This window comes from Crocodylus porosus, unplaced genomic scaffold, assembly GCF_001723895.1.
Source record: "Crocodylus porosus isolate Cpor-Errol unplaced genomic scaffold, CroPor_comp1, whole genome shotgun sequence".
NCBI classification, from domain to species: Eukaryota; Metazoa; Chordata; order Crocodylia; family Crocodylidae; genus Crocodylus; species Crocodylus porosus.
This window is the reverse complement of record NW_017728951.1, coordinates 10262493-10279992: the sequence shown is the minus strand read 5'-3', so window position 1 is coordinate 10279992 and position 17500 is coordinate 10262493. Positions and strand designations below refer to the sequence as shown.

At 42.2% G+C, this 17500-nt stretch overlaps 1 protein-coding gene across 1 annotated transcript in view; it reads left to right on the top strand.

The window, feature by feature from the left end:
• Positions 1 to 16205: 16205 nt before the first annotated feature.
• Positions 16206 to 17500, top strand: part of HMX3 (H6 family homeobox 3) — a 2887-nt gene continuing 1592 nt past the window's right edge. Inside the window, exon 1 of the mRNA XM_019555458.1 lies at positions 16206 to 16353. Within this exon, the coding sequence (XP_019411003.1) occupies positions 16206 to 16353 (148 nt within the window). The remainder of the gene's footprint in view (positions 16354 to 17500) is intronic.

Here is a 17500-nt window from a genome sequence, read left to right as displayed (position 1 = left end):
GCCTGACTTTTGAATTTGTAATGCTTTGAACCCCGGACACATGGAGACAAGCTTTATTTACTTTGAGGGTGAATAAAGTATTGTGAATGAAAGGGAGAGAGTTGTCATCTTGCATGGTACTAAAGAGTGGATAAACCCCTACAAATGCTGCAACTAATAAAGATTCACTTGAAGCACAAAGGAGGAGGAAACCCGCTTTCTACCCCTGCTGCTCTCTGAGGGCAGTTTAAATGCCGATCAGTCAGCCACACATTTGATGAGAACCAGTCAGCCACCCATTAGATTAATGTCGCGGTGTCTATAAAATTAAATACAGAGCATTGCCTGACTCTGCAAAGGTTCTCACTAGTGTACCAGGGCCCGGCCCAGTTTCTCTCCCGCAGGATGAAGTATAAGTTCATTATGGCCCTCAGCTCAGCCTCCTGCTAAAGAGCACCCTGAATTTTACCTGGGACAATATGAAAAATGACAAAGAAAGGTCAGAGATTAGGTAAAAGAGTTGAGTTAAGGCAGCATGAGACCATGGGCGATAGTGAAGGATTTATTTTCCTGGATTTATATCAGCTCTTTAGGCCAGATTCCAGGTCTTGCAGCTACAATTCACCGTGGCAAACACTACAGCTGCGCTCTTCATTCGCTCCGGCATGGGAGCTTTATCACTCTTGTCCAATCAGGTGGTGTTTCATATTTACCAACATTGCTGATAATGATTAAATGGAGTTTCTCAGCACAGGCAGGAGCATTATTAGCAACTCTCTCTGATAGCTATCATTTGGGAAGCAGAGGTTACAAGCTTTCATGAGGAAAGTGGTTTTAACACTCTAATAGAGTGAGAGAGAGAGAAAAGCTACCCTCTCCAATCTGTGAAAAACAAAATGCTTGGGTTCTGTTACAGCTAAACCTCCAGGAATTAAGAACATGTAGAAAGTAGAACCAATCCTATCCAAGCTAATGCAGCAAAAGGGAGTAAAAAATGCAGAGGATCTTCCCTGCCAAGGGGTGCACAGCTGCTACAGGAGCAGAACAAGATCCCACAGAGAGAGGACCAGTGGTGGTTGTTCCTCTGAACCACAGCAGCTAGCCTCAGTTGGCCAAAGCTTGCTATGAATGGTAATAAACACATGGTTTATGTGGGGGAATGCATCTGCCCCCTGGCATTGGGTTAGCATCCTGTGGGGAATTGGATTTTGCCCCAAAGCCCACTGACTCAAAGGAGAGTTTTCTGTTGATTTGAATGAGCTTTGGATCAGGCTCCTGGTGCATAGGCTGATCCCTTAGTTGACTGTGCTGCCTGGTGCATTCATGTGTACTGTAGAAATAGCCTGCCTTGCTGATAGCATCCACTTCTCCCATAAGTGTCTATGGGCCAAACACAAGAGATGACATGAGGGATTAGCTTGATATAGCAGCACTTCTTCTAAACCTGTGCAGATTGGGTGTTTATGTTTACCTACATGTTTACAGTACAGTCACAGGATAATTATTATATATTAAAATACCTTTAGAAGCACCACTGCTAATTATTTTAGTCTGCATTATCTAGATGCATACACCTTTTGCACAAAAAAAGTCTCTCTTATTTTGCTAACTGCTTAAACATAAAACTCCAACAGAAAGAAATTGTTCCCGTGACTCATATTTTTCATCATTTGGTCATTAAATAGTGATGGATATAAACCTATAAAGTACCTAAACTGAACCTTTTAACAATCCATGAGCAATACTATCATTTCTTTAATAGAACTCGCTGACCGTGCCTTTCTCAGATGCCATTTGTCATTTTCAGCATGCAATAATCAATAACTTGGCTTTGAAATAAATAATATAACAGTCACAATATATTATCTTTCAGGCTGGCCTTATACTAACCATAAAATAGGACTTGGGAAGATGAAAACTTTAGGTAAATGTTAAAAATGAAATAACACTGAAAACAGGAGCTAAATGAACTAGAAGCTTGCACAGCTTCCTTTCCCAATCCATTTATTATTCCCTTCCATTTAGAAGAATATAACTAGTTTCAGAATGGCACAAAAATCTTGGACAGTCTGATTTTAAGTTTAGGGCTACCAACATGTCCTCGAGTCACTCTTGTGCCTAGTAGCCTTACCCCAGTTGACCAAGAAAGTCAAGCATAGTCTTAAATCTTTTGCTAGTCCACAGAACACTTGGAATATACACTAAATTTTAAATATGTCACATTAAAATCAGTGGGACTTAAAAGCCTATCCAAATGAAGCATGTACTTAAAGCCAGATCCAAAGGTATTTAGGCACCCAAAGATATACACACACACATAAGGAGCACCTGAGCAAGCTACGTGCTTAATTTCCATTCACGTACATGAGTGAACAAGGTCCCAGATCCTATATAACTTTGTCGAGTAGAGGGGAAGGACCAGAGCTCTTGAGCATCAAATATACAAGGCCCAGCTCAGGAGGAAATGGCAGCCTTCGTTCTGCATTTTTCTTGCTTAGTTGGGTTTGATTAAAACCTTAAAATGGTTTATATATTGATTTTTCTCTTGTTCGTGCTAACTAGCTTTGCTCCAGGGCCAAGACAGCCAGGCTGAAGCCCTGACTCAATTTCAGACATTCAAGTTATGATTTGTAGTTGGACCTGCATATCCAAAAAGTTATAGTTCTGGGGCAGATGCAAACCAGAAAGAACCCAGCTTTCTGAGTATATCTCAGATTCACCAGAATTCTCAATGGAATAAGTGATCTCATGAGGTTCTCATTATTTTAATTGGCGCTGCTTGGGAATTCATTTCAGAAAATAAATCTACTTGAGTGAAATATCATCAAACTCAAATGGAAACCTCAGAGCAAGTTTATCTACAAATACAAACTTCAGTGTAGATCCAAATACCATCACCTTGATCACAGTGTTTATGAACAGTGACATATTCATTTTCTTGTGTGTATCTTTGATATAGTTTTGAATATCCTTGTGTTTTGTCAGCCATTACTTTAGTAAAGTCAGTGGGTGGGGGGAGTCCTACCATTCATATTCCACCACAGCGTGCTATTACCCACCTACTAGGACTCTGTATGGTAAAATACTATATGACTAAATCTGCTCTGTCAGTATATAAATCTGGAGCAACTTCACTGAAGTAAATAGAATTATACCAACAGAGAACAGATAGAAGTAACTATCAGGCCAAAGTATTGATTCGATACTTCCTAGTCGCATCTGGTCTCGACTCTTATAGCTGAAAAATATACCTGATATATCCTATTTATAAATATGCATTCTGTACTTAGCAGAATATTTCTGTATTCACAGTCCAGTAGAAACCTGTAGAAAATGTACACACCCATATTTCAGGATACATACATATTTTAAGAATGTGTCACCTCTTCATCAATAAGAAAGAGAAAACATATTAGGTACTTAACAGCTGGAAATGAGGATACAGCCAGCAGTTACCAAATGTAAATTACTCCCTTTAGCACTACAGCTGCTTGGTTCTACCAGCTTTAAAGTGCCAGCCTCCAGCAAGGCATGCTGGGGGAAAGTGTTCTCATAAGAGGGCAGTTCTCCCATAGGTAAGAGTTATCTGGGAATAGGTAGTTTCCAAGGAGGGTGCTTTGAGAAGGGCTGCTTTGGGGCTGGGCTTATTTGTTACCACTGTGTGACTGAGTGGGCAGAATTGTTTAGGTACTAAATGAATTTTAGGAAGCAGGGTACTTGCAGGGCAAATACCTCAAATAGATAAAAGCATAATCCTCAACTAAAGTGAAGGGCTTGATTCTTTATTTTTAATTTGGAGGTGTGTGGAAAGGGTGAGCAGCATTAGCAATCAGTAAAAGAGAAAGCTGGACCAGTGTGGAGGCATCCTTTTTTAGGACAGGCATGCCACAGCCTAACCTTGCACTGTCCTCCAGCATCTCTCTGATCCCTCTGCCAGATGTGCTGCTCTGCTTTCTGCTTCCTTCCCTGTCTGCTGTGCTGCTTGTCTTCTCCCTGTTCTGCTGTGTGCCACACAAGGAAGCTGCCTGTGCCACTTTTTCATGCATGCCGAAGGTTGGGCACTGCTGGGCTGGACCATAAGCTCCTCTTCCAAGTCCAGCCAGCTCTCTTGGAAGGAGAGGAGAAGAGAGGGAGGTAGAGCTTTTTTGCTCAGCAGTTACCATTAGCATCAGCACTAGTATATGAGCATCCTCTGTGCTTCCCAGGGAGTTGTACCTAAGCCATGTACCCAGCTGCACAGAGGAAGGGGCTCTTCCAGTGCTCCTACTCCCTTCTGTATTGAGCAGTGCAAGGCACAACCTGACTGAAGTGATTCAGAATTGGTATATTAACTACTTTAGGAATTGCTCATTTTCTAAGTTCAGTAATTAGCCATATTTGTAAACCTCCCCACTGACAAACACCAACTTTGTGAACAGCCACATACCTTGCAGCACCTTCCAGGCATCCAATGCTCGGTGCCACAGGATGTTATTCTTCAGTTTTTGTCTATTCTTTTGGGGGTTTTTTTTTTGGTCTATTCTTTACATGAGGACAAATTGTTTGAGGGCCAGGTCAAGGTTGGAAGAGGCAGAGGCCTGCATGAAGTCACTGTTAATGTTATGAGGTCGCTGCCCAACAACTAGCTCCTCAAAAGGTAGCAGAAGTTGACAGGAACAAAAGGAGAGCAGACTTTATACAGAATGAAATATATTATCTGGCAGTTCTGTGCTTTGATGGCACCATCACTGAGTGGTAATTGTTCCTGGTTAAGAACTGCAGGATGGACACAAACTCAGTTCTTCCAGCCTTGCACTGAGAAGTTACCTGTTGAGCAAAGTATTGCTCTAGCTCATAGGCAGATTTTGCTCTCATTTCAATTACAATTAAATGGCCCAGTGACTTCTATAAGAGCAGGTATTTTGAAGGCTGTCTCCAGAGTTTCTTTGTTGAGATCTAAGAGTGATGAAGCATCTCCTTTTTTTCCCATAGAGCAGGCTGTTTCTAGAATAAAAGCATTAGCTTTTACGGAATCAAAAGGATCCAATAGCTTTTCCACACTTGTCCATAGCACATGGGGACTGGAGACCTGCATATACCTATTTCAGATTTATAAAGAACAAACTAATTGAAGTTCCCATCCCAAGCCCTGGAAAATCTCTACAGTTGTTATGATTAGCAATAATCAGCAAAGCTCTCTGCAGCAATTATAATTGGCAGTGTCTTAAAACAGGCGGCTCAAGTGTGTTCTTTGACCAAGCATCATCCCATTCCCACACCAACTGCTAAAGAAAGAAAAGTGTATTTGCAATCTGATATCCCACAAACTGTTTACCCATGTTATGATGCTGTCGTGGAGGGCCAGCAGGTGGAACCAACTTGAGTGGTTGGAAATGCTAGATGTTAGTTTTCAAGATCTGGAGTGCAGACTCTACAGATCTGACTGTGTCAGTTTGGCTGAAATTCAGGATTGGATCCAGACACAAACATCTGGGAGGCAGTAGAGCGGCAGAAGGCAGAGAGATTATGTATTTTTCAGTCTCAAGATAACTAAAATCTAGATCAGAATTTTGTTGCTCAGAGCCATCTCTAGCACTAGCCTGGGAATAGGAAAGGCTCTTTTACTTACTTTGCTTTATGATGGGAAACCTCTTGGCTTAAGGCCACATTAAAGCATTGTCAGTAGATGAGACAGTGCGGTCTAATGGATATGATGCTGGATTTATACTGGAGCAACCTAGGTTTTACTCCCGGCTCTTCCGCTGACCTTGGGTGATCTTTGCTAAGTCACTACCTCTCTTGCTTTCCCCTATGCTTTGTTTCTATTGCCCATGTATTTGTAAACTTTTCAAAGCAAGGATGTTTTCTTACTCTGTGCGTATACTTCCTGGCATAAGGGGGCCTGGTTTTGACTGGAGGCTCCAGAATAATACAAATAAGGAATAATGTGTCATCTTTTAAGAAAAAAAAGAGAGGGTGTTTTATTAAGCAGGTGATTTAATTTGATTTACTTTATTATAGTTAAATAGAAATATAAGGTTACAGTGGGGGGGGTGGAGGTAAAGTACTAACTCTGCTGAAGGAAGATGGCTGGAATCAGTAAAGCATTTATTATAAATAACATCAGCATGTGAGTCTAAAAATAGTCTTCCTGATGCTGTGTGTATATGACTGATATTAAAAATGACTGATTTAAAAGAAAGTGCTTCACCTCTGTTGCTAACCAAGAAGGTAGGGCTCTAGTATTCTCAGACTTAAATGCTGCCAGTATTTCACGTTAGGATAGTCATAAAGTTAAAGGTTAATAGGCTGTACAAATGACAGAGTTTAAAGGGAAAAAATGAGGACGGGAAGATCTCGAGCACTTAGGGAATATTTTAAAAATGAGGCTCATCTGTATAATGTAATTTTTCTATATTCCTTCTCACACTGTTGATCATTATTGAAAATATTTCTATTTGCATAAGTGATTTCTCCTTCACTACCCATCTCCATTTGCTTTTTTGGATTATCATTACTTCCTACAGTACATGATGACTCATAATCCTGCCAACTGACATAACAATCTGCCACCATGAAAATGTAATAGTGCAAAATTGAAATTGCAGCCTCAGTGGGAGGATGGGCATGGAGATACCGTGAATGGGAGAGGCTGTCAGTTAATTCTGAGTCATTTAAATTGGTGGCAGGGAGGAAAGGCAAACAAATGTGTCCCAGGTAAATGGAATTGTGTTTAAGTATTTTAGATTAGATTTAACCAGTTAAAACTTTTTGCAGTTGTAGTGATTAGCAAGGGCTATTGCAGGATTAGGCTTGTAATTAATTGCATACATTTGTTTTCCCTAGAATATGACTGATAAGATAAATGCTTTTACAATGGGATCTCTATTTGTCAATAGTTGTCTCTACACTGACAGATAAAAAGGAATTCTCACTGGCATATTATATACAAGCCTTCCATTATCATGGGTATTTATAACCTGATGTCAGTTGTTTTAATGGTGTTTCTTTCCCCATTATTGGGAGTAAGGTAGAAAAGACTACAGAAGGCTCTGTTTTTGGATGGCTGTATCAGCTATTCCTTTATGAACTCTTGAACCCACTGAAGTTAGTTGGGTGTTTTTAATCTTCTTCCTCATAGTGATGCTACAAAGGTAGTACCTGTTTGAGGTAGGATGAAAATGAGCTTTTCTCTGTGGCTGGGGGAGCAGGATTAGAAGCAATGGCTTCAAGTTGCAGCAAGAGAAATTTAGGTTGGAGATTAGGAGGAACTTTCTGACTGTGGGGTGGAGGTCAAGCATTGGAACAGGCTACCTAGACAAAATGTGGAATCTCCACCCTTGGAAATTTCCACGAGCAGTTTGAAAGGCATTTGTCTGGGATGGTTCAGTCAGGGAAGACCCTGCCTTGAGCAGAGGCTGGGCTAGATGATCTTGTGAGGTCCTGTCCAACCCTACTTTTCTGTGATCCTATTATATCAGAGCTAAATTTCCAAAGGCACAGCTGTCAATGTACATCAGATAATGAGCCTGATTTTTCCAAAGTTCTGGGGTTTAGGAAAGACAGACTGAAAACCAGGCCTAATCAGTCTGCAAGGTATACCGATCATGCCCACATCATTTATATTGCATGGGAGTCAGAAGCAGGATTATCAGATTGCCAGTTGGTTTTGAAACCCGTTGTCCTTTTGCCTCAATCACTACCTCATCTCTAGTGTTTTTCCTCTTCACACTTTTCATACATCTCAGGAGGCCTCAGGGCAGCCAAACTATCATTAATCCCTTCTCAGTTCTTCCGCAACATGTCCTAGAAAATAACTGAACACAATACATATTAAGTAAATGTGTCTGATTTACTCTAAAAGCAATTAAAGCAACAGTGAATGGATAAAGTAAACAGTCAAGATACTCTTTTAAATCATCCCTGCACCGGCTTCTCCCTTCACACTCAGTGAAGAATGTTTTGTGTTCAAAAGCTTGTCTAAGTCTAGCCCAACTATGCAGTAGGTCCAGTAAAGCATGTCACCCACAAAAAGCCTTGCCTCTAGTCAAGATAGTAAAACTGGTTGACCTTCCTCAGCTACTGATCGGGAAGCAAGTAACAAGAGGCTCATTAGCTGATGCCCTTGTGTGGGTCCTCTGCACAGCAATGTATTTTACCCTTAGACTGTCATTCTGCAAGGTATTCTACATGAGCAGACCTTCTGAGTGCTGAGAGCCCCATTCCAGTGACGGGTGTCTGCCCAGGCACAAGAGTGTGTAGAATTAGGACATAAGTAGATATTCGGCACATATTCTGTATGTGGAATGCGAGCTTCTTTCTATGCTTAAATTTGGGACTTCTGTGCATCTTGCAGTCATCTTGCAAGACTGCAGTGGAATTAGCTTTAACTGATTGACGCACATAAATCTTGCTGCTATTTCTATTAATTTTAAATAGCAACAACTTTCTTTTTTTTTTCCTCTCTTGCCTTTAGTGCATTCAAGATCTCAACTTTTACAGCATCATATATTTTCCCATTGTAATAAAATTATGTGAAATGGGCAAGATAAAGCTGAAACTATTATTTCAAATGTTGGCAAGCATAGTGCAAGCTGTAGTATTTTTTTACTTTTAACACCAGATGGAGCCCTACAAAAGTACTTTGAAAAGTGAAACCAAATGAGCAAAAGCAGCTTAGGTTGAATCATAGATTTGAGAACCGCATTATTTGTGAGAGAAGCACTTGTAAAGAAGAGAAGTTAACTTTAGGATATATCCTGCCATTGCCTGTACACAAAGGAACAGATTTACCATCCACTGTAATAATTGGACAGATTCCCATTGATTTCAAGAGAGTTTTGATCAAGGGACAAACTTGGATTTTGAGCAACGTTTCCTTTCTTTCAGTTGATGAGTCATGCACAACTTTTTGGGGTCAGACTCTGATACACTTAGTCACACTGAATAAGCTTTATTCCACAAGGAACTCTGGTGATTTGAATGGTACAGTTTAGATGACAAGTCCTTTGACTTCAGTAGCACTGGTAAGTGAAGGAAGGTTTGTTCAAGGAGAACATAACTTATAACCTACTAGCTAATGTCCTGTTCCTCTACTCATTTGTAATAGATAGAGCATCTTTTAGGGCTATCACCTTAGTTTTATGCAAGTAGTCTCACTGAAGTCAATGGGATTATTCACATGGGTAACTGCTTCCCCTAGGATTAAGGATGGCTACAGTCTGGTCCTTTGTAAATAGTGGTGCTTTCTACATTTTTACAGCCCGATGAAATGGTTATAATGTTCTAAAAATAAATTACAGTTTTCTTTCGAAAAAGAGGCCAAGCCTGAAAGTTGAGTGAGAAGAATGCTGCCTGTAACCTTTTATTAGCTTCACTTGCTATAATATATCTGGCTTGTATGCCAAGAAAAGTATAAACAAATGGCAAGTTATTGGTTTTTCAATAACAAGGCTTAACCCAAGGAAATAAAAAGCATATCTTATCTGACAGTATTTATTAAACAATTAATAGTGTCGATGTCTTTTCCATCTCCTTGAAGTTACACATACTGTAAAAACTTTGATAGATCTCTCTAAGAGGTACCAAAAAATGCCATCTGGAGAGTAAACAGGGCAGTAAGCCAACTCTGTGGGAAAGGGAAACATTTCCCATGTCTCCTTTAGGAAATTCTCAGAACACAAGTGTAATTCTTGAAATTCTCTCATTCAGGACATGTGATTTCAAAGTTTATACATGCCTGACTCCTGCTGAAGTCAGTGACAGCTCTGTGAGTATAAATGTTATAGTATTGGACCCAAAGACAGCAAAGTATGACCTCCTGGACAAAATTCTGCTCTTTGAAGGATTGCTCCGTTGTGTACACTGGGTTGAATTTTTATGTCTGAAATTTCCTTCAGTTCCAAAAATAAGTTATTGGATGTATTTTGTGTTGAAGATGGACTAGCAGTTTATACCATGAATGATCTCTAGTTTGTTTTTGCCAGTGCATACTTGTGTATGAATGAATTCAAGCACGCAAGAGAGGTTGGAGTTGAAGCACCCATGTCCAAGGTGCTGAAAGTGAGGCAAGCGTCATTCACATGTTTCTTGAGGAAGGCTGAGAAACTGTAGGCCAAGGAGGCAGCACAGAAGAGGACCGGTTTCTCTGTACCCCAAACTAATGGGAGTTTGCAGTTGACTTCAATGGTGCATGTTCAATTCCTAAGGCAGACATGGCAGTGTCTGGCTCAGCGGGGGGAGCAGGCTGTTTTACTGAAACCTTGCTATCGCCCTGTGGAACGCAGGAGAAGTCACTGAGCTGACTATTTATGTACCAAATTGGGTGGCCGGCCTTTCCTCAGACAGTCACAGCTCAGGTTTCCCTTCAAACTATTACTGCATAAACCTTCTACTCATGATTTACTGATCCTTTATATTTGTCACCTGAAAATTCAGAGCTACTTGTCAATAATGTTATCTGAATTATACTGCAGCGACACACTCTGATCAATATATTATTATTTAAAAACTTACTTATGACTGTGAAGCACATTACCAATGACATCCAGAAATGTTGAGCGGGATTCTGCAATTCTTGATCAATTTATGTGAATTATAAAATCAGCCATAGCAACAAAATAATGTGCCATGCTATAACTAAATAATCAGTGCCTTCTTTTTGTCTTGTTAACACTGGTTCTTAATCAGAGATGAGTAAGGTTTTTCTTTATCGTATCCCTCCCCAGCATGAAGGCACTGCCCAGAAAAACTAACCTTTCTCTTAATGGACTGCTCTGATGACTATTTGCAATAAAGCTTGTGAGTAAGATATTAGCAACAAATGTTAAGTGTTATGTTTGAGTAATACAGTGAAAAAGGCATTGGAGATGTGTGAATATTTACTTTAGACTCCTACTAGACTGCTGGGACCAGCATACACAAGGTGATAAATTAAGGATTGTTCAGCTGCTTGGTTAGTTTTAGCTCTACATTTCCAAGCCTGTGTGGACTTAGGGCAGACCTGTGACATAATTTTTAGTTTACTATTAAGGAACGTCCAGGGTGTCCTAATGTTAAATTAAAATACATGAAAAAAATATTTTATGTATGTATGTGATGATGTGTCAGAGACACAGAGAGATTGATGGTTTTGTCATATACACATCGTATGTGTGTTTGTGTACAAAGTGTGCAAAAATCAATCTGTGCCATATAAATATGCAGTGTATGTTATAAGGCATGCGATGAGCAAATGAAGACTATTTATAATTTAGTTGTAGAGAATGGGATTTTACAGGCCCACCCCTGAGTTGTTGTTTTTCCCTGCACTATGACATAAGCATGATAAAGGCCTTATGTCTGTAAAGCCCAATGACTTCCCTGCATAGAAGTTACTATACAAATACAATTGTTTTATTTTGCAGAGTCATAAATAATTTTTGTAGTGGTGGTTACTATATTTAGGGTCCTTTTATCTCAAAGTTTTGGGGGGGGAAAGTGTTAGTTATCACAGGATCTTTTCTGAAAGTGTAACATTTAGCTGATATCCATTACAGTTTTTATGAAATTCCCAGGGTGCGTGATATAAATCTAATGTGAGAGTCTTTTTAAATAACTGATTTTTGATTCAATGGGCCGTAACAACTTTGAAATCAATGATTATTTAGGAACTCTTAAAACTGCAGATAATTTAGCATCTCTATGCACATATACTGGGTACTGGGTCAATTCTGTTCTCATTGGGCTGAATACAGATAATGTACATTTGTCAGGGTCTTGACTACGCAAATTGTTGAGCGTATATTATATCAATTATTTTTCCAGTTAAGTAAAATGCCTGGATACCACTGGATACCCTCTGGAAAGGGTTAAATGAGAAGTCCCCAAAAGCTCCCAATATGCTAGTGTGTTTTAGTAAATGAGTTCTCTGTGGCAACACAGAAGTCTGTTTGTTTTTTCCATCTTTTACCACTGCTGATGCTGGCATAAGCTGAGATGCTTTCTCAGGACCCATACATTAGTCTGGAGGTGATGGCTTGGTGTATAAGCTTTAGGCTTGGGATATAGGTAGATTAAAGTCCCAGGTTCTAACGGCAGCAGAGATGATTCTGTCCGTCCCCTTTTTGAGACAGGTAAATTTGAATTACCATGAAACTTACATTTGGTTGAAACCCTGAAAGGTTTTCTCCTTTCTATTCTGCATGGATAGTAATGATCCCCTGATGCTCTGTATAAGATAAAGGATTTGCCTCGTCTGTTAGCCAGAATTTGCCCTTCTTGTACTACTGTGCTTGCAATGGGTGGGGCATGCATTTAATGCTACCAAAATGAAGATTTGTGTTCTTTATAAGTAGGGTGACCATACATCTCAGTATGTCCAGGACACTCCTAGATACCATAGCCCGGTCCCAGCCAGTTGGCCAAAAGACCCAAGCCAGAGTCCAGCAGGAAAGTAGAGCAGCAGGATGCACCAGGGGGGTGTCCAGGCAGGCATCATTGCTGCAGGTGGGTAGACTGGAGCAAGGGCCACCCCGTCTGCACGTGAAATGTCCTTGTTCCCGCACAAGAGCAGCAGTGCCGCCAAGCTGTCTGCCTGGCAAACCGTGCTGCTCCACCTCCCCACCAGACTCTGGCCCAGGACTTCTGACCAACTAGCTGGAACAGAGCTATGGGATCCTGGAGTGTCCCAGCCAAACCAGGATGAATGGGCACCCAATTTAGAAGTTACTGTTGACTGTGAATATATATATTTTTAATCAGGCAGATACTCCCAACACTTCACTGAACACAAGGTTTCTTCCCTGTGGAGATCTTGAGAGAGAGGGAATGAAATACACATGACATGTTTGTCACATCTCTTAATGTAGGTAAAAATTAAGATACGTCAGTGATGAGACTGATACAAAGATCTGGACAGAATAACACCTCCAAACACAAGCATGTTACTTTCTGCCACAGAAAAGGAGCGCTTTACTGCACATTGCCAATATATAACAGCAGTACTGTTTATACTGATGTATCATGAAGCAAAGACGATATAATATTTACTCTTAGAACCATATGGTACAAGCATACTCCACAGCTTGACAAAAATGTGCTTCTTTATTTAAAAAAATTGTGAAAAAGAAAGCATGCATTCAGACGGGATAAATCATCAGATAAATTACTTTGCAATATAATGAAAGGCAAACCCTAAACACAAACAATTACTTTAAATCACATCAAGTACCTATCACAAACATCACATTTACACAATTGATCCATGCGTAAATTAGCCAATTAATTCTGAATTGAAACATTAATGAAATAATTATTATATGTTTAAACCAGAATGATATCAGTGCACTTCTAGATGCACAGACTTCCTAAAAATAAGAGGCACAGCCTGTCTGCAGCCATATCAAATGGGTCATGTAGCTATGCCAATTGACACCAGCTGAGAATCTGGCCCATAGTTCAGACACTGCTCTGGAGGAGATAAAAATGATAATGGTGTGTTCTTTGTTATATCAGAAGCATGAAAAGAGGAAAATTATTGTCTTTCCCCCCCCCCCCTTTTCCTTATGTAAGAGTAAAAAAGATTGTAGAATGGAGGTTTTCATAATGCACCAACGGGGTTTTTTTTCCTCACTCTTCCACCCTAGAAGGCTCGATGGAAAATAGAAAAGCTAATAGTATAATACTATTATCAGCAATAACTGATAGAGTAAACTTGACTAAGATGAGATAGATACATTTAATATGGCCTTTTCTGAAGAGGTACCTTCTTTAAGGACTCAACACTTGGGCCTTTCACTGAAGAGCCTTCCAACAGAGCAGGGATTTGAATATGGGCCTACCATGTACCAAATGAGTTCCCCAGTCCCTATAGCTGTTGTGATGGGGGCAACATTTTTCTCTTTCTCTCCTTCTCCCTCTGTTTCTCTTCCAGTTGATTTTAAGTGAAAAAGATGCTCTTGGTAATGGAAAAATTTTATAAATTACTAAGACCCAAGTGCTGAAACTCCTTCTACTTCTCTGATTACTTCTATCCAGGCTTACCAGTTTTGAGCTCTGCAAAGGAATTTCTAAATTGGGAAAATAATAACTGGGCACCCAGCTATAAATCTATTCCATAAGTAACTGGGAAACATAATATATGTTTCCACTAGGGTCTTCATTGTTAATTAATGTGGAAGATTTTCAGAGAGATGTGATAGGTCACAGTACAAAACTCTAAAATAGATGCATATGATTTACTTTCAGTTCTGGTAGCTTTATCATGACTATTACAATCATATAGCCTGGGAATACAATATACCTAAGCAATATTTATTGCAACGCTCTTTATAAGCAGTTTCTATTCTGATTCATTATATTGTTGATCATGTTCTGAAGAAGGTATATACAGTGAAAAATGGATGTTTAAGGGTATATCTGTTGCAAATGAATATATGACATTCACTGACAAGTACATCTATTCATAGATGTATAAGCCCCAATCCTCAAGAAGTCCCTGACTTAAAACTTTTGATTCAAGGGAAAGATGTTAAAAACTCATGTTGCTAGACAGCTCTCTATTGGATAAGGAAGTTTCGGTGCATTTATTCCATTTACTTTCCATAAGCAGAAGAAGGAGGCTTGGAGTTGTACAGAATGGCTCTTAAAATGCATGTAATAAAGGAAAGAAATCCCATCCTGAAGCCCATTTGAGTCCAATGGATTGAACACTTCCTTTTTTCCTTTGGGAGGCTAATCCCAATTAGTGATTCAGTTCTGATCTGACCACCAAATTGTTGTAGCAATCTAAAGTGCAAGGAGGGGATATCTGTGTTGCCATGTATGCAATTATTTCAACCATGACCCAAAAATATAGGTAATATTTTATGTCCAAGTGCCATGGGAAATTCAGAGACCAAAATCTGATTCTGGCAGCTTAAATAGTGACTTCAGCTCAGGCCCATCAGCAAACCATTGCCCTACGTCTTGATGAGAAATTCAAGTGAGAAGTCCTACTGCTTCATCCACTGGAAAGGCACTCCTCAAAAGCTAACCTATCTCTAGCCTTCCTATTTTTAAATATCTGCTTTAATTTAGCATCACTGTTAATGTGTCTATCATTATAATATCTTGATGCTCTGAGAGAAGGTGTGGTCAGTTTCTTGGCTGCTTGGCAGCTCACAAACTGGACAGTTACTGTTTTCAAGGCATGCGTCAGTAAGAGCAGGCACAGACTATGGGGATCTCCTACATTGGATTGATAGATTCAGTGTAATGGCAAAATTGATGCAGAATTTGATTTAATTCCTTTTAAAATGAAATATTTCTCTTCCCTTATCCTCGTACAATGTTGTTTCACATTTAGAGTGTAAAGCAGGATGTATTCCCTTATATACTTTACAAAGAGGTGTATCCCTCTACATACCTACTGCTTATTCTATATATGCATATCTCTCTACATATTTCTTACCCCAACCTACGTGCATGGCTGTCTATTTCTCTACTTATTCCCCACTTCTCAACCTCCATTTCCACAATTTTTATGCCTGTTGCAAAAGAACTAAATACCATTCCTGCCCTCCCCCCTTGCACGGCATCGTGTCTTTTCTTCGTGGAATACCCTGTTCCAGAGTTATAAATCACTGATGGCTGTGTATCATTAAAGCTTTTCAAAAGAATTGCACAGAAATGCACATGATGCTTCTTGAAAAGCCTTGATTTATTTAGATTATGAAACCAATTTAAGACCATCTGACTTCTATACTGATGTGTCACAGTGGGCTGGGCACTCCACCTATGAGGCCTGTATTTTTTGTAACATAACATGTTTCCAAGATGACTCTGGTTATTAACAAAGGGACGGAGATGCCTACCCGACTCATCTCACCCAGCGCAAGCATAGGGTTTTGTTTGTTTCTTTAAAAAGGAGACAAATCACTGCCCCTGAAAGCGGGGTCTTCCTCTTCTGATCAAATGACTTAGGCTGAAATCAGCTTCCTCAGGTATAGCGATGCTCTCTAGCAGATCTCTCTTTGGGAAATGTGATCTCTTTAGTTAGATCAGCAAAATAGTTGGGGGAATTGTTCTTTGCCAGTTTGGGGGCACAAACACCCTTCTTCAGCCATAGGGAGAGCTGGGGGTTGGACACTTAGCTTGAAGGAGGTAGCTCTACTGCAGCTCTCCTGTTTCCTGCTGCAACCCCTGTACCGGTTGTAGACGTGCGGGACTAAGATGCGTCGTGTGAGCGGGCCTTTCTGCTTCTGATCTCCTACGCCCGGTGGGGACGCATGCGGGTGCTGGGCCGAGAAACACGGTGCTGCCGGCAGAGGGCGCCGCGCGCTCGAGCCTGGCGGCATTGCGGGGCAAGCCCTGGCCGGGCTGCGCTGCCAGGCGGTTTTTTGTTTAAAGAAGCGGCTTTTCGACCTGAAATGTCATGTAAAGCGAGAGGAAGCGGTGCGAGGTGACGGGAACACGGGGGTGATTTGCGCGGAGAACTGGCACGTTTTGTCTCGGATCTCTTCCCGGGACCCGCGGGGGAGCCACTGCCCCGGCTGCCGTCCACCACCCTGCCCCGCACCTGCTCCAGCCCCAGAAGCAAGCATCGGGAGCGGGGCAGGACTCGGCCAGCGGCGCCCCCCCCCCCCTTGGGAACCGCCTGCTCCCGGCCTGCAGTCGTTGCGGGTTGCCTTTGCCCCCGCACCCTGCGACTAACCACGCGGAGCTTGTCCTGCTTGTCCGCTTCGGCTCCGGCCCGTGCCACAGGCATCGCGGGCCTAACATCCAGAGCCGGGGAGGGAGGAAAACATCCCTTTGGGGGCGGATAAACGGCCGCCTCCCGGCCCTGCCTCCGCTCCTGCGAGCGTGAAAGCGTGTTGCAAAAGCATCCATGTGAACACGGGGCAGTGTGTGTTTGTGCGCGCGTGCATGAGCAGTACGTGGACACAATACCCAGGCACGGACCCTAATGGGGGAGGGGGCGTTGTTCTGGGCACAGTCCGGGCAAGAGGGGAAACGCGGAGGCGCCCGCGCCCACCCGTCCGTGGCTACGGGAGCTGGGGCTGGCTGCGGGCTGCATTTTCACACGAAGTTTTCCATGAAAAGCCTGGGAAACTTTCGGAAATCGAGCCGGGGGTTGGAATAAGCCTGGGTGCGTCTCGGCGCCTGTCCGCGGGGGCAGGGGAGGGCAGGCGGGCGGGGAAAGGCAGGAGCTCGCGGGAGTTACTCCGGAGCAGCGCGCGTCCCGGCTGTAACGTGCGTCCCCGCAGGCCGCGTGCGACATCGCTTGCAAGCGGGGTGGCACCGCTGTTGGGGCGCACAAGCCTCCGCTAGACGCCTGCGGGCACGGAGGCTGCTGGGGAAGGAGAAGAGCGGGGCCCTGCGGACACGTCGCCGGCGGGGGGAGGACACGGGGAGCAGCCGCCTCGGCCCACGCGCGGCGCAGCTGGAGCCGCCCCTCCTGCTCCTGCTCCTGTCCCGGCCCCGCTCAAGTCGCGCGGGCCGGGCCGCGGCGCGCCCCCGGGACCGCGGGAAGCGGGGGGCACTTGCCTGGGGGCGGGGAGCAGAGCCGCCCCGCCTCCCGGCC